General features: G+C 33.2%; 2 protein-coding genes across 3 annotated transcripts; one reads left to right on the forward strand and one right to left on the reverse strand.

Moving 5' to 3' along the window:
• The first annotated feature begins 4564 nt into the window (after positions 1-4564).
• On the forward strand, positions 4565-18833 carry LOC122583848 (zinc finger protein CONSTANS-LIKE 9-like). Its single transcript, XM_043756225.1, has 3 exons — positions 4565-4817; positions 16688-16864; positions 18568-18833. The coding sequence occupies exons 1-3, from the start codon at positions 4581-4583 to the stop codon at positions 18739-18741; spliced, it is 588 nt and encodes a 195-aa protein (XP_043612160.1). The 5' UTR covers positions 4565-4580; the 3' UTR covers positions 18742-18833.
• Positions 18834-21327: 2494 nt separating this feature from the next.
• LOC122582475 (cytochrome P450 704C1-like) lies at positions 21328-24372 on the reverse strand. Of its 2 annotated transcripts, XM_043754870.1 has the most exons (6): positions 24004-24372; positions 23677-23892; positions 23317-23607; positions 22602-22928; positions 22176-22379; positions 21328-22022 (listed from the first exon to the last, which is right to left on the reverse strand). In XM_043754870.1, exons 1-6 carry the CDS (start codon positions 24331-24333, stop codon positions 21825-21827), a joined length of 1566 nt encoding a protein of 521 aa, XP_043610805.1. In that variant the 5' UTR covers positions 24334-24372; the 3' UTR covers positions 21328-21824. The 2 variants fall into 2 exon arrangements, with proteins under 2 accessions (XP_043610805.1, XP_043610806.1); XM_043754871.1 differs by lacking the exon at positions 21328-22022 and having other exon boundaries at positions 22296-22519.
• Between the last annotated feature and the right edge of the window lie 1564 nt (positions 24373-25936).

Raw genomic sequence — 25936 nt, forward strand, 5'->3', positions numbered from 1 at the left:
TAGATACTTGAGGAGGTGTAAAAAACAATAGAAGTAAGAAGGGTATTATGGGAATGAAAAAGTTGCTTAATTTCTTAAAACCAATACCCTTTATAAGGGTTTATAGATAAATACACAACAAGCTTATGTTTTTATCTCTGCTCCATAAATGTAGGTATATCAAGATACACAAATCAGATTAATAACTTTTATACAAAATATGTATATATACTAGAGTGGTGCCCGCGCGTTGCAACGACGACGGTCTATAACGCTTTAGATACCGTAACGGTTTATAACGTTCAGTTTACTTTCATGAGATGCGTCAATGCAGGATCTAACTGTATTAATCATTCTAAAAATAAGTTGCGGATTAGGTGCAAAAAAAAATGAAGTGCAAACACTAACCATGAAAAATAACCACTTACAATTGTAGGGGAGAAGACCAAGACAATTAAAAAAAAATAGTCAAAGATTAAAATTTAATACGAATATACAAAAGATATAATTGGTTCATAATTTTGTGAGTTATAATTTTTTTCTTATCCGTAGCAATATCTTCAGCAATAATTTTAGAGTTAATAGGGATTTTATAACAATAGGGGTTTTAGGTAATTGTAGGGTTTTTTTTTTATTAAGGGTAATCTCGGAATTTCAGGGATAAGGTGTGTGGAGGTAGTTAAATATAGAAAGTATATTAGGTAATTCAAAGGTAAAGAGTTGAATGTGGGAAGGGGTAGTTTGTTTATATAGGTAGTATAGATATAGATATAGATATAGATATAGATTATGGAACAACTCTTCGATCAATAGAATATACTCTTGGGCCTTTCGGCCTATAAGCCCGAAAAATAAGCCAGAGTCTAGAGTCGAGACAGTAGTCCAGTACTCCATTACACTTCCATTCTGGCATTCTTCTCAAAGTTGCAAGTTGCGACGATTCTGTTTTGTACTCCGTATTTACTATTTAGAAAAACTACATGTTGTTGTTGGCTCAATCAATCATTGACATTTGACAGGTCTAAAAAATGAGTAAGAAAAGTTGGCTCGGGTAATGTGTGTTGTGGTAAAAGTAAGAACACGCCTATTTTAACCATTTTTCCAGATTACACAATTTAACTAAAAGAGTGTGTAAATGTAAGAAAATGAAAACCGACGATTATGAGATATAGATAGTCTTGTGTTACTTGTTACTAGTTGATAATAATAGTTCAACGATAAAGAACTGTGAGCCTAGTTAAGGGAAAATGTCTCGACCCACCTAGTTTGGGAATCAAATATATCTAATAGAAATTTAATAGTACGAGTAATAGTTTAGGATCACTTATAAAAGCATGTTAGTTCAAAATTTTTTTTTTTGAACGGCTATTTCAATTTTTTGAGGGGAGTGATAATCGTACCCAGAGCCGGATTTACGGTGGGGGCAATGGGGGCAACTGTTCCCATTCTAGTTTTGGTACTAAATAATTTTTTCCAATTTAAATGGTATGTTTGTAATTTATCATTATATATATAAAAAAAGATAAATAGGAAATACATAGAAATGTTACCTTCGTTGTCAAAAGGTTATTCTTTAGAAGTCATTCGTCTTCAGAACATTAGTTTTGAAATAGATCTCTCCATTAAGAGAGTAAAAAGCTTAAGTTGTTTTGATTTTTAACTAATAAAAATGGAAAGGTTAAATAAAAAGTTTTCTTTATTTAGATGAGCTTGTAAATCTGTAATACATTAATATACATTAATAGTATATTTGAATGCGAAAATGTTATTTTCTTTCAAATCATTATCATATATATTTGTCACAAACATCTAATAATAATAATCGTAATAGTTATGTAGTAAAAATATATACAAGCTAATTATATAGTATTTTTTTCGGGTTTCTTGTATTAATGTTTGTGAGATTAGTTGGTAACATCATTTGAAATATTTATTAGTCAACTCAAGTAATTACGTTTTCGTTTAATAAGACGTTGTCAGTCACGTGTTGTTTTTATTTATTATAAAAGAAAAGAAATTTGATAATAATAAATATGGGTGTTACACCGGGTTTTGTGGAACGAAATTTTTTTAGGGACTCATGTAACACCCCAAAGATTTTTAAGGTAAAAGAAATTAACCCCTTTTCATAGTTTTGACATTAAATTAATTTCCTAGTATTTTATTTTTGATTTTGGGGTTAATTTAGTTGGAACCTTAGCGGATAGCGGATATTTTAATACCAAGAAACTAGATGGGAGGTGGCATCTCCAAAGAGTGCCAACCCTCCTTTTCTTTTGAGTCATCTCCCATTACACTCTTTTCTTCTTCTTCTCTTTCATTTTCATGCATTCTTCTTAACTTTTCTAAAATCAAGCCTCATCCTCTCCAATTCAAGAAGAAAAATCATAATAATCATCACCATCAGTTCTTATCAAGCAAGATTGAAAAGTTAGGGTTTGTGGGTTTTGTGTGGTGGTGGCCGAAAATTTCATAGAAGAAAGGGGAAAAGAGGATTTTAAATTTAAGTCTTGAATTAGCTCATTAAATCTTGAGGTATTGAATTCCCTTAAATTAGTTTTACCTTTTTTTCGAAATTAGGGTTCATGGAGTGAACCAATTTGGGGGTTTTTGATAGAAATTGAATTATGGTTAATTTTTCCCAATTCCTTAGTTAACCTAGTTGTCATTGAGTTATATAATGTGTTTGATTATGAAATTGATAAGTTCTTGTGATAAATTGAATTTATGAGAAAAGATGAATTTTTGCTAGTTATTGAATTGATGATGAAAATGGTGAAATGGGCTACCTAGTGTTATTGTAAGAATGAAAGTAACTCAATGACAAATGGGTTGGGTTTTGGGTTTAGAAAGGGTTAGTGATTGAGTATGACTAGGTTGAGCTAGTCAAGTGTGAATGTAAGCTTATGCATTTTTATGATATGATTATAGGTTGAAGTTTGCTTGTGCTTATTCGTTTTTAGCATTATTGTCCTTTTTGCGGAGGAGGTGAGTATATTTGCATACATTTATGTTTATGTTGGATAAATTGACCACATCATGTTGAAGCCTTTTGTCCATGGTGGTTTTGACCATTTCATGTTGAAGTTTGTAAATCCATGTGTCGTAATTGATGTGGCATAAGCCCATGTGGGGCATTGTGATTATGAGGTCTAAGAACCTCCGGGGCCTAAGAATCCCGATAGTTGATATGATATGAGGCCTAAGAACCTCTGGGGCCTAAGAATTCCGATAGATTTGATTGTTTAGCTTATATGGATCCATATATGTGTTGTTAGTGTACAAGGTGAATATGTAAATATGACATGACGATGCCATAGGTTACATGTAAGAGTCCTTGTACTTTGCCCTCCTTCGTATTCGTAAATGTATGCAAGTATATTCACTAAGTCTTTGCTTATATTTTAGTTTAATCTTTTATAGGTAGTTCCGGAAGAAGGAACTAGTGTGGTTGATTTGACAGATTTGATAGAGCTTGAAGTTGAATTTTGCAAGACTTGAAGGTATTAGGTCATTCATGGATGAATGGCTAGCTTTGGCTTTTATAGGCTTAGAAGTCCCTCTCCTTTTGGCTCTTGATACATTTCGTTTTGATGGTCTTGTTTTGTTAAATTGTGTAAATGGGCGGGTGTAAGTTTTAGCAAATTGTGAAGTTGTATTTGGACGAAAATAACGTCAAATGGGTAAATGACCCATTTATGGTGTTCATGGGTTTTGAAACTAGACTAAGTTGTAAATCTGTTTATAACGTGTTTGTAATGTTGTTGGTAATTTCTGAAATGTGTTTTGTAAAGTTCGTTTTGAAATTTGAAGGTGACAAATTCGATTTGGTGTCAAAATGTTTTTAGGGTTGCTGACATGTTGCCCACTGCGGCGCAGTGGGGGTGATTTTACCCACTGCGACGCAGTGGATTTCCTCGTCCTGAATTTGTGTTCTTCCCACTGCGGCGCAGTGTGGGAGGGTGTCAAGCCCACTGCGCCGCAGTGGGGCTTTGAACCTTTCTTTGCTGAGGCTTTCCACTGCGGCGCAGTGGTGTTAAAAAAAAAATTTGTATTTTCGGTTTATCGAGTCTGGTCCTTTCAACTCATTTTCTATTTCTCAAGCTTGGGCCTAATTTTTTTTTTTTTTTTTACATTCTCGAATATGACTTTTATAAATATGAAAAAAAATTTCTAAATTTGACCCCTCGTAAAAGAATATCTGGCTCTGTCCATGATCGTACCATTTGTTTTAATATTTTTACCAGAAAAATGTACATATGTTGTACCGATTGAAAAAGAAAAAAAAATACTAATATCGTTTCTCATTCTTAAGTATTAAGCAAGATCATATTTTTAACATGTGTAAAATAATAAAGTATATATTATATTCTTTTCATTTAAACTAACTTTGTCGTGTGAATGTATTACACTATTACGTACTAATAATGTTTGCACCCACTCAACATGAACGTACATAAGATAAAAATGGGTCAACTTAATAATGGATAGCTTTTTCTGTTCAAGACTAAGTGATAATTTTCTATATATTAATAATAGTGTGTCACAATAGCATAGCCATGCACACTTTCTTCCCCCAAAACAAACACCACACGATCGATATGCTCGGCTTTAGCCACGAAAGTTTCCCCTCAGATTTTGTTACCTTGTCGGGGCCAACACCACGAAAATCACTTCCTCTAGCCATTCCACAGTTTGAGTTGGACAACGAATTTGTTGTCAATCAGGTGAACAATAACGAAATGTTTAACGAATTCGTGTCATCTCCAACTCGGTTATTTGACTCGAAGGAGAGCAATTGTTCCATCATCAAGATTGTCAAGTATGCCGATTTGAAGGTATTTTTCTTCTTAATTTTATTTACATCTTATATACCTGTAATTTAATTATGATCATAATTATGAAAAAAATTAATATACGTTTTTAGACAATTTTCGACTTTAACTAATAAAAAGCAATGATCAAGATTCATGTAACTATTATATATATTCGTCAGACCGGAATTATATATATAAGTTTACTAGATTTAATTAAGTCTCATATGGCCATATATATATATAAAAATAAAATGCTTAACTATGGGCTATAGTTAGCTAAACCCTACTAATACATATTCATTGGCATTAGAAAATGATTAGATTTGAACTATAAGACTATTCTACAACTTAAAAAAAAGAGAGACTATTCTACATAATAAGTTAAGGTATATAGTCTTCTTTTTTCTTTATTTTTAAAACGACATTCTAATCTACTTCTGTTCCTAAATTACATACATGTCTGGGATGAACCAGAACTCTCAAAAGATCTCTATTAAAACACCCCATAAATATGGAAAGTGAGACTCGAACCTAGGTAACTTCCTTAAGGTCAAAGACCTTATTAATGAGTTTGTTTTACGCTTAATTTTATGTCAACGGTCTATTTCATTTGCTTAGAAAAGATAGGCTCTAACAGTTACAACTCCACTATATAAACTTTGTTCCTATCATGGGATCTTGTCAAAAGTTATAATATACGTACACAAACTCAAAAACTTTTCTAGATTGGGTTAAGGGTCTATTTAGGTGTGGTGTTTTCTAAATGGGAGGTGATATTTGTACCACAAGCTTTGATATATTTAACACTACTATATATTATTTACTTATACAGTCAGCTATAAAGCTTGTATATTATGGTAGATGAATCAAAAGTTGTGGTACATTTATCAATTCTCTCTTTGAATACGATGTCTGTCTAAGATAGCTAGGTAGTCAGAGGGGAGGCCTAGAGGATGTGCAAACCCGATTCCCGGTGATACACGAAGCAATTGATGCATGATCAATTTCATGATGCACAGTGATTTTCAGTGAAGAAAAACCTATTGTTTTATATGTTTTACTTTAATACTTGTTTTATTTTACCTAAAACCTAGATATATATTATATATATAATGTATATAATACGCTAAAAAGATGTGTCATAATATAAATATATATTTGATTTTATTTTAATTAATGTCTAAAAAGTAAATAAGTAACTACTATGGAATTGTAATTCTAAAATTGTGATTTTATTATCCATATATAATTTTTTGTTATAATGCTAGTTATCATTTATAAAAAAATAAAATTGTTTATACATTTAAATTCGGTAGAAGTTATGGACATTTATTTCTTGTTTCGGCCGGGATATTTGAATTCTCAGAACCGCCACTGCTAGGTACAATAAGCATATAAGATTATATAGTGTTATTGTGTGTTTGAGTGAATGGAAAACACACCAGTACACTACATATCTATCAATTTTTCTACAAAAGGATTAGAAACCACAATTTTAGTCTTAGATACCGATAGGCCTAAGAACCTTAATCCATATTTCTATACTATAAATAAAGATTATTGTTGTAAAACTAAACAAACAGAATAATAAAGAATACAAGAGAAATAGAGAGAATGAAGTTCAATATTATTAATCTCATAAATACATTTGTTTATATAGATACAAGATGGAGTCTTCTCCAAGAAACAAATCTCTCTAACGTAATACAAAGATATTGTTACCATATATGGACATCCATATAATATTTATTCATAATACTCCCCCTTGGATGTCCATCGATTAAAGACATTATGCCTCGTTAAAACCTTACTAGAGAAAACCCAATGGGACAAAAATCTAGTGAAGGGAAAAGAGTACATAATTCTTTTGATATGCTTGGGGATGTTGCCTCATTAAAAACCTTGACAGGAAAACCCAGTGGGACAAAGCCTTGCTCAAAGGAAAAAGAGTGCAACGCGTATCTTCTCCCCCTCATGATCACATCACTTAAAATTCTTATCAATCCCAAACATATTCGATGTTTTGCATATTAAATGTCTAAATAATATAAATCTCTTTGCTTCAATTTCAGTGCTTCAGTGACACTTTCAACTCAACATTGTAATCATTATCTTGAAAGTCATAGGGGCATTACAGTATTATTTGACCCATAAACATGAACGTCATTTATCTCTAAGATTCGTAAACAAGATAATCCTTGTCTTTTATTTCACATTCCATTATTCAATCATTATTGAAAACTTCCTCATAGTTCCATTAATATTCAAATCATCACAATAAACGAAATTTATATCATACTCATATCCGGATTTCTTTAATATTTTCTATTCTCGAGAACTTTTCACACGTGTTTCCATCATTTTAAATCACAAGGCATGTTTCATGAATTTTATATTCCTCATGAAATCTCAATATCGAATGAGCTCTTTTCATATTCTTTAGACGCGAACCAAGACTTTCTCATTTTGCCAGACTTTCAATTTAGTTGCTTCCACCAAATTTCTTCAATCTCAACTGCTTGGACTTCATGTATCAAACTACTAGCGTCTTTTCATCTTTGACCAATTTTCCATATCATATCAATTTATGTGCATGCATACTTTCAAGATCCTCACTTTATTCAAACTCTTAGCGCTATCATATTTAATAAATCTCGACGTCGTTTTTATTTTCGATTCCATAAGTCTCTAGACATGTCACAACTCATGAGATCTCATTATTTCCAGGTACTCGGGGTTTCTCAGAAACCTCCATGTATAGTTTCTCATCATCAATCTCTTGGGGTCTTTGTACCTCGAATTTGACCATCGAAATTTTATGCTCCTTTTATTTCGAGGCTTTTATTTTGGAATCGACTTTTCTATCACTCATTATCAATTGGAGCATAAGCAGCTTTTTCGTCAGTTAACATTGCTGGCAATTACTAAATACTTTCAATGAATTATCCCACAAACTTTAAGCTTATATTCATTGGTGTGAGGATCTTTGATAATTCATTCTTAAGTTCTTTAGCTGCTTTTCACTTTCCCTAATGTAGGGAACATCTCCCCCTAATGTTGGGAAAACTAAATTATGTTAATGAAAACTTAAGCCATAAACAATATTCCAACGATGACTTTATTGAATACGTACGATGACTTTATTGAATACGTACACCTCTTTCATGTTCCAACTCATGCCCAAAACAGCCATACTAATGTCTAGTGTAATCAGACCGTTTCGAACTGAATCAAAGCATGAGCCTACACACTTCCAAGGCACGTCTATTTTCCCAACATTATTTCCAACATTCTTCAAAGTCTCATCTTTGTGCATTCTGGTGGAGCAACTTAATCATATATTGCACATTCAAAACTCTTATGAGACATTTGGTTTCTGACCATAAACTAATTTCAATGGGAGGAACATTATTGGCATGATGCAAGTTCATATTATTGCATGTTAAGTAACATGGCCCCAATCTATAGTCATTCATTTGCTCTCAATAATCATTATTGCCAATACAATATGGAACATGCTCTCAATCTTACAAGATAAGCAATTAATTACGCAAACATCATGTTGCGACTTTGGTGACCCATTTAGACGATGCATCGATTTTAAACACTAAATGGTATTTCGGACGATGTATAGGCCTACTTACATCTCCTTCGCATATGTTGTTAAATTAACATTTCCAGCTCATCTTTGGAGTCCACGTGTCTATGTTTTAAGTTTATTGTTTACTTTTATTTAAGTAATTTTATTTAAGCATGTGAGAGTAGAAGAAGTCATAGAAGTAGTGGGTAGTTTCCTATTTTGTTTCCTAGTCTTTAGGGCCAAGTAGAAAGTGGGTCAAGATAGTGGGTTTGTTCATATTTATCTTCATTGTATGCAGTTTTCTTAATCGTCAGAATTAAAAATCAGAAAAAGGCAACTTGCCACAAAAAGTCTTTGTGTTCTTAAGCATAATTTATCATCACTTTAATCTCTTGTATTTATCAAAGTGGTATCAGAGCCACCATTCAAGATGTCAGACCTGCAACTAATTGGCGGTGTGAAGAAATTGAATAACCAGATTTACAAGACATGGGCTACGTATCTTTCTTCGTATTTGCAGGGGCAAGATCTTTGGGAGGTTACTCAAGGGGCCGATACAGAGGAGCCCTCACCAGAGACGGCGGATGGTGCTCTACGGAAATGGAGAGTTAAAGCAGGTAAAGCGTTGTTTGTCCTGAAGACTACGGTTGAAGAAGAACTCCTTGATCATATCAAGGATGTGACTAATCCCAAAAAGGCGTGGGATACTCTGGCAGAGGTTCTGTCAAAGAAGAATGATGCCCGGCTTCAATTGTTAGAGAATGAGTTATTAAGTATAACTCAACAGGACCTAACAATTCCACAATATTTTCACAAAGTCAAGACTTTGTGTCGGGAAATCGAAACTCTTGAAAAAGAATCTGTTATTGGTGATGCAAGGATGAAACGCATTATCATTCACGAATTGAAGCCTGAGTACAGAAGTTATGTTATGGCTGTAGAGGGTTGGCCAACACAACCGACGTTGGGCGAGTTCGAGAATTTATTGGCTAGTCAAGAGACACTGGTCAAACAGTTGGGGAGTCTGTCAGTTGGGTCTAGTTCGAAGCAGGAGGATCAAGTTTTGTACGCCGAGAGATCAAAGGGTCGGTATAATAGTAGGCCTTAGAGATCATACCAGAATAACGACAAGAACAAGCCTTTTGATCAAAGTAACAAGAAGGCTGTGAATTCTGATCGAAGTGAGGGCTCTGGCGGACGAAAGCCTCGCTACTATGGAAAGAAATTTCCGTTTAAATGCCACAAGTGTGGACGTAAGGGCCACATGACTCGTAATTGTCCTGGTGCAGTGAACGATGAAGGGAATGCTGCTACGGTGGAAGTAGAAAATGGTTGGGACGTTGAAGCTTTAGTAGCTCAAGTAGATGAAGAGGTCGCATGTCCAGCCACTACTGAAACTCATGAAAACCGGTTAGATGACTGGATTGTTGATTCAGGGTGATCCAATCATCTCACTGGAGACAAGAAACGACTTCAGAATATTATCAAGTATGGGGGCAGTCGGGTTGTAACAATTGCTGATAACTCGAAACATCCAATAAAAGATATTGGTGATGTTGTTTTCAAATCAGAGGGTAGGAAACCCGAGTTGGTTTTAAGAGACGTGTATCATGTTCCAGGAATGTGAAGGAACCTCATTTCCGTGCCTCAGATGACAACAGATGGTTTGTACGTGCTCTTTGGCCCAAAAGAAGTGAGCGTGTACAAGGAATTTGAGACTCCATCGACACCAATTCTGCAAGGTCAGAAACATGAATCACTTTATGTTCTGAATGCTGAATCGGCTTATGTCGAAAAGGCAAAAGGAAAGCAGACCGGCGATTTGTGGCATAAGAGAATTGGCAATGTAGGGTTTGATAAATTAGGCCTAATGGTGCAAAGAAAACTTGTTGCTGGGCTGCCTAATTTAACCATAAACAAGGATGGTGTGTGTTCAGGATGTCAATTCGGCAAAGCCAAGCAATTGCCTTTCAAAAGCTCAGGTCATCGATCAACAAAAGCACTTGAACTTGTTCACTCAGATGTGTTTGGCCCGGTGAAACAAGCATCAACACAAGGTCTCAGGTATATGGTTACATTTATTGATGATTTTTCAAGATTTGTTTGGATTTACTTTATGAAGGAGAAAAGTGAAGTTCTAAACAAATTCAAAGAATTTGAAACTGATGCTGAACTCATGACGGGGTGTAAAGTCAAGTGCTTGCAATCTGATAATGGTGGAGAGTATATGTCCACTGAGTTCGATTATTATCTGAGAAAGAAGTTGATTAAAAGGCAATTGACATGTCCTAATACACCACAGCAGAATGGCGTCTCGGAGCGCAAGAATAGGCATTTGGGTGAAGTGACAAAAAGTTTGATTCACGATAAAAACTTACTGGGTCGTTTCTGGGCTGAAGCAATGCGAGTGGCCTGTTATGTGACCAATCGGGTCCCCTCACAGAGCCTCGATTATGTCTCACCATATGAGAAGTTGACCCGCACTAAACCAAATGTAAGTTATTTTTGAGTATTTGGCTGTGTATGTTATGTCTTTGTTCCATCTCACCTCCGCCATAAGATGGAGAAAAAGGCTATCCACTGTGTATTTGTAGGATATGACTCGGAAAGGAAAGGTTGGAGATGTTGCGACCCTAATAGTGGCAAAGTGTATGTGTCAAGGAATGTCATCTTTGATGAACAGTCTTCATGGTGGTCAAGCGAAAACAAACTGTTGCCGGACAGTGAGCAACTCAAGGAGGATCTTGAAAATCCAGAGGTTGTGTTAAAATTTACCGATGATGTTCATGTTGAAATGGAAGATGATCATGGTGACGAAAACAGAGCAGCCCGTAACAGTGATACCGGTAATCAAGGGAGTTTGGTTCTAAGACGTTCAGAACGGGTATGTAAACACAATCCCAAGTATGCATATGTTGCTATTGTGGAAGATGTTTTGACAGAACCAAGAAACTCAGAAGAAGCTATTCTAAAAGAAGAATGGCGACGAGCAATGGAAGAAGAAATAGCAACCTTGCATCGAAATGAAACCTGGGAATTAGTTCCAAAACCTGATGGTGTGGAGCCAGTGAGTTGTAAATGGGTTTTCAAACTGAAACAGAAGGCTGATGGATCAGTAGATCGGTTCAAAGCAAGGCTGGTTGCTCGTGGGTTCTCACAAGAATATGGCGTTAATTTTGAAGAAACTTTCAGCCCGGTAGCCAAGTTAACAACAGTGCGAGTCCTGTTGGCAATTGCAGCATGTAAACAGTGGGAGTTGACTCAAATGGATGTCAACAACGCGTTTCTTTATGGAGAGCTCGATCACGTGATATATATGGATCAGCCGAGTGGTTTTGAAAGTCAAGATCGTCCAGACTACGTGTGTAAACTAAAGAAGGCCATTTACGGGCTGAAGCAATCACCAAGAGTTTGGTTTGGTAAGATGGCTGAATTTTTAGAGTTAAATGGTTTTCACTTAACTAACGCTGATACAAGTTTATTTGTTAAGAAGATAGATGACAAAGTTGTTGTAGTCTTGGTTTATGTTGATGATCTTATTATCACTGGAGATGTACAAGAAGAAATCACTCAACTAAAAGCAAATCTATGTGTTAGATTTAATATGAAGGATTTGGGAAAGTTGGTTCATTTTATTGGTCTGGAGCTGACCTACTGTGAAGATGGATTTTTATTGCATCAAAAGAAGTATGTAGGTGATCTCTTACAAAAGTTCAATATGTTAACATGTAAGCCGGCAGTTACTCCAATGGAACCTGGTAGCAGGTTATATGCTCACGAAGGAAAGAAATTAGATGATCCTTCAGCATATAGAAGTATGGTGGGTAGTCTTATATATCTTACTCTAACAAGACCCGACATTTCGTTTGCCGTCGGGGTTCTGAGTCGCTTTATGCAGGATCCAAGAAAGCAACACCTGATAGCCATGAAGCGGGTGTTGAGGTACATTAGAGCTACAATTGGACAAGGAGTATTTTTCAAGAGGGAGTCGGGACCTAAGCTTATGGGGTTTTGTGATGCAGACTATGCTGGGGACTTGAATGAGAGAAGATCGACTACTGGTTATGTTTTCATGATTGGTTCGAGTCCGGTGTCCTGGTGTAGTAAACGTCAAGCTACAGTGTCGTTATCAACCACCGAAGCCGAGTATCGAGCTGCAGCTATGGCGGCTCAAGAGTGTGTATGGTTGGTCAGTCTCTTGAAAGGCCTGAATCAAAAGATGGACTATCCGATTCAATTGTTGTGTGACAATCAATCAGCGATCAAACTGGCTCAAAATCCAGTCTTTCATAGTAGGACTAAACATCTAGAAGTGGATTGTCATTTTATAAGAGAGAAAGTTTTAAGAGGTGAAATTGATCTACAATGGGTTGATACAAGAGACCAGGTGGCAGATGTGTTTACCAAAAGTTTGTCAGGTGCAAGAATGGATGCGTTCTGTGAAGATCTGAAGCTGATGGAAGCTGTAAATGAGAGGGAGTGTTAAATTAACATTTTCAGCTCATCTTTGGAGTCCACGTGTCTATGTTTTAAGTTTATTGTTTACTTTTATTTAAGTAATTTTATTTAAGCATATGAGAGTAGAAGAAGTCATAGAAGTAGTGGGTAGTTTCCTAGTCTTTAGGGCCAAGTAGAAAGTGGGTCAAGATAGTGGGTTTGTTCCTATTTATCTTCATTGTATGCAGTTTTCTTAATTGTCAGAAATAAACATCAGAAAAAGGCAACTTGCCACCAAAAGTCTTTGTGTTCTTAAGCATAATTTATCATCACTTTAATCTCTTGTATTTATCATATGTTCCATTAAATTAAAAGGATTCAGTCCTTATCTTTTTTGGCATATACTTTCTAATACAGCAAATGACCTCAATTTAAAATACTTAAATCTCTTTACTCTTTTGCATCATCATTGACCCGGGATGGTCAAACCGGTCATGCCAATTAATCAAATAATCAAAATCTATAAACCTTCGTTAGACTCATTGTGCTTCGTACAAGCTAATTGTATATCTCAAAACATTTGTTTCTCATGTAAATTTGTAGTAGTTCCTCAAAAGATTTCACATAATTTAATAAACTTAAAAGTACGATATTTCATTGACTTATAGTCATATAAAGTGAACATACAATTCGAGTTATATATATTTATCATTGTTCGACTATCAAAATATCTAAAACAGGAACAAATAAAACATGTCTAAACCATGCTCATTACATTAATCACTATACCACAAACTTAAACTTGCATATGTATGCATCAACCAAAATCAATCGAGATGCTATATCATTTATTTGCAATGTATATATTTATTTATGATTTCGTATTAACTTTATGATCAATACTAGCCCATTAGCTACGGTGTCATCATGTAAAATATATATTATGGTAACACAATCAATATGAATTATTTACGGATCAATTACTATCAAGTATATATTCTATTTCGCTAAATATGATCCGCCATGCATGTATTCTAATCCGGCCGTTCTAGCCAAATAAACTTATGTTCTCTGTCTTTGTTTATAATCTAGCTAGTTGCAAGCCAAGATTTTGACTAAAACTGAACTTCTTAAAAAAAAAACAAATCACAATTTGGTATTTATATCTTAACCTTAAAAAAATCTGAATTAGCTAGATATCATGTCGTTTTTGTAATATTCAAAATCTAATAAACAGATAAGCCATATAATCTATTCGCAAATCATCTGCAAATACTTAACTTAAATCATCCAATACATACATATAAATAATTAAATCAAATAATATATTAAATCTTTTATATCAATGGAAAAATATATAACTACGAATAGTGTCTCATAAAATAGAAATTCTAAACGAAAACTCTCGCCTTGTATTTTCTGATATAAACCCATGCCTGGTTTCAAGTTTTTAAACTTTAATTATCGTATATAACTCCAATTTTTTCTTTTTGATTAAAAAAAATAGATCGATGCAATAAAGGAATAATATATTTATTGTAGAAAATTATAACTAATTAAAAGATTCGTAATTAGATTAGCATCAAAATAAGTGGATAATTTACCTCAACAATACCACAAGTTAAACACAATAATACAAAGATGATATAGATGCAAACATCTTGAATGTGTGAAGCATATACCAAAGTAATTGATGAAGTTCATGCAGCATATACATATGAAATCTCCGTACGTGAGTATATTTAATCAAGATTTTCACGCTACTTAATAAGATCAAACGGTTAATTAATAGTTCAATGTTGCAGTAATAGATGTACATGTGACAAAGTTGAAGATTTACCTCAACTGATAATACCTTTTTCGCCTGTGAACTTCAATCTCATCAGATTTGGAACTTGTAACCATATTGATTTGTCTCAGTGTTATTGCTTATTGATGCGGCTGAAGTCGGTTGACATCTTTTATTTTTCTTTAAAGATTGCGGACTAAAAAAATTGTAAGCATAATACTAATGCGAAAACAAACTCAAGATAGACAAATTCTTATGCTTTATCGATCAACCATAATTTAGATAAATCTTTTCTTTCGTAACCAAAAACAAACTTAGATGATGAATAACAGATGAATAAAGATCCATATGTCGAAGATAGCCTCAAATAGTAAAATTAATTTGTGCTTGTTTTGAAAAACAAAATTACAAGCATACTACTATAGTGGTAAAAGATGCGGTGGAATTAAAGCAAAACCATTAAATAAAAAAAATATTATATAATATGATACTGTTTAAACTTTTAAAAAATATTAAAAAATATTATATATTTTTTAAAAGTTTATACAGTAATGAAATTTAAGCCATAAACAAGACCACCAAAAACTAGACCACCAACACACATCCACTATGAAAATCCAAAACAAATAAAAAATTTACAGCCGACGCAACCTAGTTTAAACCGATCATATTTTACAAGAACTGAAAATAGACAAATTTGTCGGTCAAAATTTTAACTTAGGATTTAGAGCGTGCTAATAACGTGTTGTAAAACTAAAGAAACAGAATAATAAAGAATACAAAGAAATAGAGAGAATGGAGTTCAATATTATTAATCTCATCAATATATTTGTTTATATAGATACAAGATGGAGTCTTCTCCAAGAAACAAATCTCTCTAACGTAATACAAAGATATTGTTACCATATATGGACATCCATATAATATTTATTCATAATAATTATATATTTTTTTAAAAAGTTAGAAAAAGAAGAGATGAGAAATGATCATTATACTCTTAATGAAATAAATTTACACAATTAATCCCTTATCTTTTAAATATCTCCGCTACCTCCTTTTGATCTATTATTATTTCTATATCAATTACATTTACATCAACCTGCATTACTCAACACCACCACCAATTGTTGCGCCATGACCACTTGTCGCAGACACTACCAGACCTTCATCACAACTACCATCGCCGCATTGCGCGGTTACGATACTAGTTTCAGTTTGTTTGTAATATTTGGAGTTAAACGATTAACGTTTTTAAACACTACAATAAAAAAGCTATATAATGACAAAAAATAACCTTATTTGGTCTCTAACTAATAAGATTTGTGACGAAAAGTGCACTTAAAATGTGGTCTCTAACTACAATAATGACCAAATTAAGCTTATTAGTGATATAAATTTGGTCATTACAAAAAAGAAATTTAAACCATATCCAACCGTCACCCTCTGTTGGATCGCGATCCAGTAAATCCATACTATTCTCATATGCGTCCGGTGACAACCCTTTAAAACGGATAAAGACATCGCAAGTACCGTATCCATACGTTTTCAACACGCAACCTATATGATTTTTTACAAAAAGAAATTATTTTTATTTTTTTTGGAATAGGTTTTTGTTGAAAGAAAATAAAAAAAATTCAAAAAATAAAATTGAAAAATCACACAAAAAGGAGAAAGAGAGAGGAAACAGATGGTTCTCACAGTTCTGATTCTCACATTAACCCTACGTTTGGTTTGTAGTTCTAAAACTTTTTCCAAAACCACATACTGGTATTTTGTGTTACCTTGTATGATTTTAATGAGCTAAGCTTGCAAGTCACGTTATTAATTTTTTATATTTTTGAAATAACATATTAATTAATTAATTTGTCATTAATTAAAAGTGGAATGAATTATTACATTTCCCTCCAATTTTTAATTTCTTCATTTTTGATTGAAGTTTGAAGAAATCTAAATTGAAAGTAAAAGAAAAGAAAATTGCTTAAATTTTAATAATGTAATTAACTAATGTATTGTTCCACGTAATTTTGCAATGTAACTGTTCATGAACTAGTCTAATCTCTTTTGGCTTCAATTTATATTCAATAGGGAGGCAATACAAAACAATACAATTCTCGATCATCGGAAAGTCCATTATCGAATGAGAGAAATAGCATCATAGAAAGCATGAACAAAGTGTGTCGTTATTCGTCCAAAGAGAAAAAAGAGAGCATTGAGCGTTACAAAAGCAAGAAAAACCAACGGAACTTTAACAAGAAAATCAAGGTACACCATACTTGATATGAGGCTTGGTCATTTTTGTTCAATTCTCTATATATATATTTTCAAGAGTTATCGACACAAATCGTCCCTGTGGTTTACCCAAATAGTCAAGTTTCATCCCTGAAGATCCGAAACCTCAAGGTCAATCCTTTATAGGAGGATAAGGTCCTATTTGGTCCTTTGACTTATTGACCGTCAACTCCCCACCGTTAACCTCCTCACGCTTTCCCACCCTTAAAAGAATACCAGGTGATACATACACATAATCTAACATATAGATAACAAATTCATTATACTAACTGAAATCATAAATATAAAAGAAATGCATTGTCTTAAGAAGAAAAATAGATCTAGAAAGAAAACAAGATTTACATCATTTATCTAATCACCATATCCATTTTTCTCATATATTTTTTCCTCGTAAACCACAGATCTGTATTATTTCTTAAATTCTCAAAACTCACATTTATAATAAAAGCCCAAAAAATGGAAAACAACTTATGTGTAGCAGCTTGACGAAGATCGTGAAATCAAGGATACCCATCATCAAAACAAAATCAAATCCACTTTTTGTTTTTGTTTTTTTTTTTTCTTTTTAATCTTCCTCTTATTTTTTTTTCCTACAATAGATTGTATAACTCACCATCATTTTTCAATCCAAATCTACATAGATCTCCGGCCAAGTTTACCGATGAAATAGCGAGGAATGTTGACGACTGAAAAAGGGATGTTTCATAATGCGATGTATCACTCGCCATCGCTTCTCATCTCGCTTTTGATTCCTCCGATCGATCTAACTTTTGTTGGTGGTTGCTGTCACTAGATGAAAACTCGATAGATAGATGTGGGAAAGAAGATGGTGTTGGTGTTGGTGTCGGTACGAGTGAGAGTGATCATGTACTGATGCCTGATGGTGTCCTAGTAAGTGGTTTGTAGAAACAAGATTTGTGGGTTTAATTTCTTATCCAAATCAAATGTTTATGGATTTGTGATTGTAATCCGAATAAATGAAGATCCAGAAATTAATGGGGTTTTATATATGTATAATATGTATACATACATACATGCATACATCATACATGTGTATATATGTAGCTGAAGAGAGAGCGAGCGAGATGGTGAGGAGGCCGCAGATTTAGGCCGGTGTTTTAAAGGGCTGCTGTCGGAATGTTTCTGCTGCTGCCGGAATATGATGTCACTCCGGTAAATGGTTTCAAATGTGTAACCCAATCACATGGGTTTAAATGTGTGTCTCTATATTTCTTCAGTTGGGAATTTTGATTAGTAGTAGTAGCGATGATTTGAATTAACCCATCTAAGATCTGACTTTGCTTTTTCAGATTTATCATTTTTGTATGTATTTATTTATCATCATGTTTATCATTGTTTTTTCATATCTTGTTAAAGAAACGGGGGAGACAAATAGAGTCAAAAGAGTAAAAAAGACTAGAATATCCCTCACGTGAATGGCATGTGAGGGGGTTAACGGTGGGGAGTTGACGGTCAACAAGTCAAAGGACCAAATAGGAACCTTATCCTCCTATAAAGGATTGACCTTGAGGTTTCGGATCTTCAGGGATGAAACTTGACTATTTGGGTAAACCACATGGACGATTTGTGTCGATAACTCTATTTTCAAGGAAAATGCTTCAATTTCCACAATAATAATACTACATAATGATAAACATTTTATTGTTTTTAAACAGTATGTATGTCGAAAAACATTGGCTGATTGCCGACCTCGTGTAAAAGGAAGATTTATTGCTAGATATAACGAGATCGGAAGATTGAAGAAACAAGATGGTGCTGAAGAAATGTTAAACGACGAAGGCGCCCATAATTGGATGTTAAACCTCTCTTACTTGTTCTCTTCCAGTTGAAATAACTGAAAAGAATAGTTCGACTCGTCTTTTTCAAAACATAAATGTGTACTAATTAAATAAACAAAGATTTAAACCCTAACGAGTGATATGTGTATAAGGGTTTTAAATCTTATTGGATTTGAATCCATGAATCAGATGCCTATAGGGATTATTTGGCACTTATCATAGTTCGGTTAACATTTGTGTAAAATCTTAAAGTTGGTAACGTACATAAAAGTAGCTTATGAAATCAGTATTCCTCTTAACTTAATAATCTTAAAGTTGTGTAAAATCTTAAAGTTGGTAATGTGCATCTTTAGTTGTATTTGAGGAAAGTTGGGGAAGGATGAGTAAATAAGGAGACATGAAGGTAAATGACAAAAAGTGGTTTGATGATATTTATTGATGATTTATAAAAATTAATCTTTTTCATAAGAAAGATGAATATATTATTGTTGTGAGTAAAAAGTGTTTATAATAAAAATCAAGGGCAGCTTAGACATAGGCCGATGTGAACGACCGGCAAGGCCTGGTTTTTTAGGGAGCCCGATTTTTTTTTTTTATGTATACATATAAAAAATATATATGTTTTTAACTAAGCCTATTACAAAACTTAACAATTATTTAAAAGTTATATAATGATACTTAACCAAAAAAAAAAAAATCCACTTACATATCTTTTATGTTTAAAAAAGTAATAATATTATGCCTCTTAAAAAAAACTTAAACATGCGCTGTTGTACCGTGTGCTAAAGTCTTGAATCTGCAATCAATTATCATTGTCACAATTTACAAAAGTCTAAAAGGTAACAAGTAGCATAGTCATATCTTTGAAATTCAAAATATCAAACTAATTAGGATATTTTTTAATTGATAATAAGAGTAATACTTATCGTTATTTTCATATATTAGTGTATATAATTAAAATTGTTCCACCTATCCTTCTGGCTTTTTTTTTTCCTCAGCCGAGACCCATAAATCCTCAGAGACAACACTGAAAAAAATTGGTAGAAAGCTAATGTGACATATTAATTAAGATGTTTACTAGAAAGAAAATTTTATAGCATATAACCTAATAAAAGTTACTCAATCACCAAATTTCAAAAAAAATCACCAAATTTCAAATGGAAAAAGACAGAATTTTATTTAGTGGGATGAGAAATGACAACTTGGATTTATTTGGCATCTATGAATGTAATGCAATAGAAAAGAAATTTCTACGTTCCATTATAGCCATAAATCCGTTCCCCCTTGTAGACTTTGTAATTTCTACGATAACGTGTATAAATAACAGTAGCTTTGTGTACGTCCAAATTGCATACGGTATATGGTTTATGATGGTTTTTAACCAGGGCGGAACCACATAGACATTAGGGTGGCTATGGGTCAATAAATATAGGATACCGGTCAATGTATTAATTTTAAACTTTTGAAAAATTTTCCTATCAAAATAAAACTTATAAAGATGTATCCGTACAACTAAATAACAACTATAAACTACTAAGTGTCCAAAATTCTGAAAACCCACTAAAAATAGCCATACATCCATTAAAAAAATGCAAAAAGTTGTAACTATTTAGTCGTTGTTATCGTTACGTTATGCTAATATAAAGTTAGTGAGAAAAAAATTATGCTACGGGTCACTTTCGATTCTGGTTCCGCCACTGTTTTTGACAGTTTTTTATGTTTTATTTTTTATTGCGGATTTTGGTATGTCTTATTGACGATTTATGGTGGTTCATGGTGATTTTTGGTATGGTTTTCTTATGTGTTACGAAAACTTCCTATTTGCTAAGGTTTCTATTAAATTTGTGCAAAGGATACTTTGAAAATATTCATCAACGATATCAAAATGTCTTTGTTGGTACACATTATCCGAAACCAATCGAATCACGGGGCTATTCAATCAGTAAAAAAAAGATCAATATGATTCATACGTTTGTCATACTAATCGAGTAATCGATGTCAAGTCATGATTATTGTCACCATCACATAGATGATGCCTTAACTTATTCGGAAGAATTTTACATCACCAAAACAAAATGTTAAATATGCAAGTATAACCACATATCAGTAATTGACGACGAACACAAACAAACGAGGCCACGGTTTGGTTGAACTCAAAATACTAAAATAAACACAAATTGCACAACATATAACTCGAATCACTTTATTTGTAAGTTGTAATCAAGTTTGTAAGTTGTAACCATTTCAATCTTAATCTCTCTATGTATAATAGTTTTTTTTAAATAACAAAATGTATATATCATGTAATAGATGGATGTCCGCGCGTTGCGGCGATACTAACAAATTACAACATGGTTCTATGTTTATCATTCAATTCAAAGGCTATCTACAAAATAGTTTCGTTGTATGTTTGTGTAATGATAGTTTTTGGGGAATTTTTTAGAGATATTTTAGTCTAATTGTGTATGTGACATATAAAAGATGTAAAAGAAGAAGGAGGTAATATAGTCTTTTTAGGTTCTTAATTACTTAAAGATGGAAGTCTAGTTTGTGTTGTAAGGGATTATAGATATAGATAAACAAAAATATGTATGAGTGAATGATAGAGAATGCAAATAATTCAAAAGAAAATGAGCATTTGAAAAGATAATACATTATATAGCTTGTTTTATAGAAACATAAAATGAATATAAGAGAAATATAAAATTTTAATTAATAATTAAACTTAACACATCTAATATCATAAAAATGAAATTAAAAAAAATAAAATTCCATCCTCTACAATTTGTATATAATTGAGAGAATTGAAATTATTCTCACTTCTCGATTCCATTATCCGATACAACCAAATAAGAAAAGTAATTCTCATTCTGTTTCTCCTCAAACACTCCAAAGCATATATGGTTCTTGTGGTATGTTTAATTTTTGCTTTTTTAGCCTCCTTCAATTTTTTTCTCCTTATATCATTCTTAAAATCTCAATTCTTGCATAAACCGTTCGTCCTCCAAGATATAAATTACTAAGCCATTAATTTAAGGATAGTTATTTAGTTTACTTGGAAGATAGATTGTTTATGCAAAGACTTGGAGGTTTTAGGGACCAGATTATTGATACAAATTAACTCATTTAAACTTTTAAGGCTTATGTAACATGAATCTATTAGAAACACAAATATGCAGTGGCCCGTCGATGTGCAAGTTAATCGAAATTCTATATGTTCTAACACATTTTTCATCGCTCAACTTGAAATTGAAGCAACCTATCAAAAGAGCAGAGAAAGTCTTCAATTGCCTATACGCAAACTCTCGACCTAAACAAATTCGCGGTCCTCCCTGTGTGTATAAACCAGACAAATCAAAACTGCTCATTTTAGAGTTCTTGTTTATTTAGATTCAACATAAATATAAAGCATTAACGCCTTATACATCATGTGGTTAGATCTATACATTATTTATAGGTCTAAAGTACAAATTTTACGTACTAACCTGAAAAGCTGTAAATTTGTAAGGGCTTTCTGGATGGAAGCAACCATTTTCATCAAGCCATCTTTCGGGTTTAAATTCAAGTGCATCATCGCCCCATATGAACTTCATTTTTCCCATTGCATATGGTAGGTAAAGCACCGAGTCCCCTTTCCGTACATTGTAACCATCTGGTAGAACATCATCTGAAAAACATGTCTTCGCGTCCTACATTACTCAATTATCTCCATATTGTTAATGGTCCTTAGATCGAGGTAGCAATTTTGATATGATAGCCTAAAAAAGTAAATGCCTAGGACCCCTTTAGTCCTGTAAGAGTTTTTTTTTCCCCCAATATGCATGATAGCCTATAAACACTCACTTTGTGAAATTAATGAGTATCTGAAAGATAAAATATCAATAAATAAAGTTACAAAAAAGATTCAATACCAATGGCAATGGGGGATAGAGTCTGATCGTCTCGGACAAGGCTGCCTGAAGATATTGCATCTTCTCAAGCGCAGCTTCAGTCACACGAGCATCAAAATTTGAAATATTATTCGTGATCTCTTCTTCCATGTGTGTTGCTTTTTTAATATCTTCCGCAACTTTTTCTTGAATATCAGGATGTTTGCAAAGCAAGTAAATGAACCAAACCATAGCAATCGCTATAGGATCTTTACCAGCTAGCACGTAGTTTAGTATTATATCTCGCAAATACTTTGGATCTTGCTTATTCTCTATAACAGTTGATAGGATGTCATTCTTTTTCTTCAACTGTGAGTTCCACAAAATTGCTTGATTGAATTATTTACAATTAATAACTAGGCTAGGAAAATAAAATATCCAGCTTTGGGCCACATTATTCGCGATATCTCTACAACAGAAATGTCGTTTGATATTTTCACGTTTCTTAAAATTGTGAATAATCTTGTCAATTTGATTATAATCGTGGAAACAAAATATTGAAGTGTAAACAAATATCAATTATTTCACATTTACAAATATAAAAGTTAATTTGTAACATCTAATTTCTTATCATTTCCACTTTGGTGAAGGAATTTGGCGGTGTTATAATTGACTTGATACAAGTAATTTGTTTTAAAACTATACCTCCATTTTCATATAATTTAGCTAGGCTAGGGGAAAAAAATATACAACTTACCGAAAGTTCATCCTTTAAGCTATGTGTTTGTTGAATCTTGATCTGGATGACCTTATAAACAAACTCATCAATGAGTTTCATATTTCTAGTTAACACGGCTTCAGATCCAATATTCAAAAACTTTTTGATTTTCCATGTTATGTCAACAAGTCTACGAATGATCAAAGTGTTTGCATCATCAAAAGCACGAGTGAACCTAGCACTTTCTTCGGTTGAATTACTCATGTTGTCAAGATCAACTCCAAAAGCGACTTTAAATAATGAATCCATCGTTGCCTTCATGAGCAAATCCTGTATATTAATTGTAAATGTAATGCCTGTAATCGAATTAATGAATATAAATAGTACAAAATACATTACATTCATATCGACAATTTGGTTGGTATTTGCTGCTTCTAACAATATGTTCCGAAGTTTTAGTGTGTTCTTTCTGAAAATTTCATTGCTATAATCTTTCAAGACTTTTGAAGATAACACATGACTTGTCATCTTCCTTTGTTCTCGCCATTGGTCCCCATCGACCGCAAATATTCCATCACCCAATAGATCCTTCATGATGTCACTAAAATGCTTTCCCTGCATTGTTAAAAAGATATGTCACACAATAGCCAGAGAATTAAAAAAAAAGAAAGACAAAAAGTTATAACAAGAGATTCTTTATATGAAGGCAGGCATGCGCGCACTTACTTTGCCATAATTTTTGAAGTTGGTCTTGAGGATATACTCCACATTGGCAGGATCACTAGTAAAAACCTGGCGTTGGAATGGAATAGCAATTCGATAAGTTTTGTATTTTGCCGCGAGATCAGTCAAGAAATGATGTGCCGTGTTATAGTTGATGAGTACATCAAGCAGAGTGGCACCAGTGGGATGATACTTCTTCTTCCCATGGTGATTCTTTTGTTGATCATATATTATATAATAAAGTAAACTAAGAACCAGAAATAAAGCAGATATTACTGATATGAACACTGAATTTGAAAGAAGATCCATGAAATCTGCCATTACTATCATCATATGTAAAATGATCTAGGGGGAATGTTTTCTTGTTTTTAAAATAAGTTGCGGATGATGAAGGTATGTACGTGATTGGTACTTACATTTATAGTGATTATAACTAGATTTTAGTCCCGTGTCCAACACTCAACACGAGATTTACGATATTATCAATATTAGATCTTCATACATTTAAGTCATAAAAGCTTATAATTTGAAGATATATGGTTCCAACTGTTATACTTTACAAGTTGTAGTACAATAATCACAGGTTCGTCACTATCATTATTAGCTGAGACATAATGATGGAATTGTTTGTCGTAGTCATTCCATAAGGCACATGCTATAATAATTTCTCTATTATACAATTTTTTGAAACCATTTGTACTGATAATGTGATATTATTATGAAAATTAATTAAAAATTAAAATATAAAATATTTGTGAATTTGTGATCATGTACTTGACATTAAAGCATACATATTTGATCATGATGCGAGCCCTTAACATTAATAAGTTTATTCTCAATCACTTATCCTATGATAGTTATTGATGGCTAAAAATAAATATACGCAAGGTTAACAAGTGTATTATTAAAGGAAAACAATACATAAACAGGAGTCTTTCAGTACAATTTATAGTGAATGAGTCTTTCAGTACAATTTGTAAGTTGTCTTAATCTGATCCATGCTATAACTTAATGGTTTCTCTAGTAAAAAAATACCCAACCATGACTCGAACTCATAAATGGTAAAAAGCACAAAAGTAACCCATATGATATGGGATCATTATATTGTCCTATACGTTATATGTTGGTTCTATTTAATTAGATGTCTTACCATATAATAGTGAAGCCCGTATATACTTTATACTATGCGATTTAGACAATGAGCAATTAGAGATGATTCAAAAAAAAACATCCGGAATATGTTACCTTCAAGAGTTGAACCCGTGACTTGAAATAAAAGCATCTCATCAATTGATCTAGCGTTCGCCGTCATTCTGATAAACATCTCATCCATGGTGTAAGAGAAGTATTCCACCTCCCTTAAATTCTTAGCCGGAGAACCACAATGTGGTGGGCATTAAATGTAAATAGCGGCCCACCTAGAGGTATATATTCATCAGGGTGTTCCATAAACCACATTAACGTTTTCACTTTGTATAAAAGTTTGTTCATATGTATAAAATACATCGTGTTTTAAGGGTGGCGAATTTCTGTTTGATAATTACTTAATTAGCATTCCACAAACGGTTACAAAAATTGTCACCCACCACCTCCGCCATCAAACATTCAAACCCCAACCCCACCCCTGATCAGATGGCAGACAAGGGTAGTAAATTGATAACGAATAGTCTCTGTTTGTGTAGGGTAAGAATCCCTCCTGGCAGCTTACAACAACTTGACAACTTGTGTCACTACCATATGGGGAGTGATATTTACAACAAAGGTACAAAACTTATTGCACAATGTACGACTGTACTATGCAGAATTTATAAAATTTGTTGTAGATTGTTAAAAGTTGTTGTAAAAATATCATTTCCCCTACCATATGCTCTTCCTCTACATATAAACACATGGCCTGCATGTGGTTATTAATGTTGTTTTCCAGGTTGATAGTATA

This window comes from Erigeron canadensis, chromosome 9 (assembly GCF_010389155.1).
Source record: "Erigeron canadensis isolate Cc75 chromosome 9, C_canadensis_v1, whole genome shotgun sequence".
Lineage (NCBI taxonomy): Eukaryota > Viridiplantae > Streptophyta > Magnoliopsida > Asterales > Asteraceae > Erigeron > Erigeron canadensis.

Coding starts and splice junctions, on each gene's coding strand:
- LOC122583848 (XM_043756225.1), top strand. CDS start 4,581: ATGCTCGGCTTTAGCCACGAAAGTTTCCCCTCAGATTTTGTTACCTTG. Junction 4,818..16,687: donor TCAAGTATGCCGATTTGAAG/GTATTTTTCTTC, acceptor TATATTCAATAG/GGAGGCAATACAAAACAATA. Junction 16,865..18,567: donor ACTTTAACAAGAAAATCAAG/GTACACCATACT, acceptor GTTTTTAAACAG/TATGTATGTCGAAAAACATT.
- LOC122582475 (XM_043754870.1), bottom strand. CDS start 24,333: ATGATGATAGTAATGGCAGATTTCATGGATCTTCTTTCAAATTCAGTG. Junction 23,893..24,003: donor ACTTCAAAAATTATGGCAAA/GTAAGTGCGCGC, acceptor TTAACAATGCAG/GGAAAGCATTTTAGTGACAT. Junction 22,380..22,601: donor TCTATCCCCCATTGCCATTG/GTATTGAATCTT, acceptor TGAGTAATGTAG/GACGCGAAGACATGTTTTTC.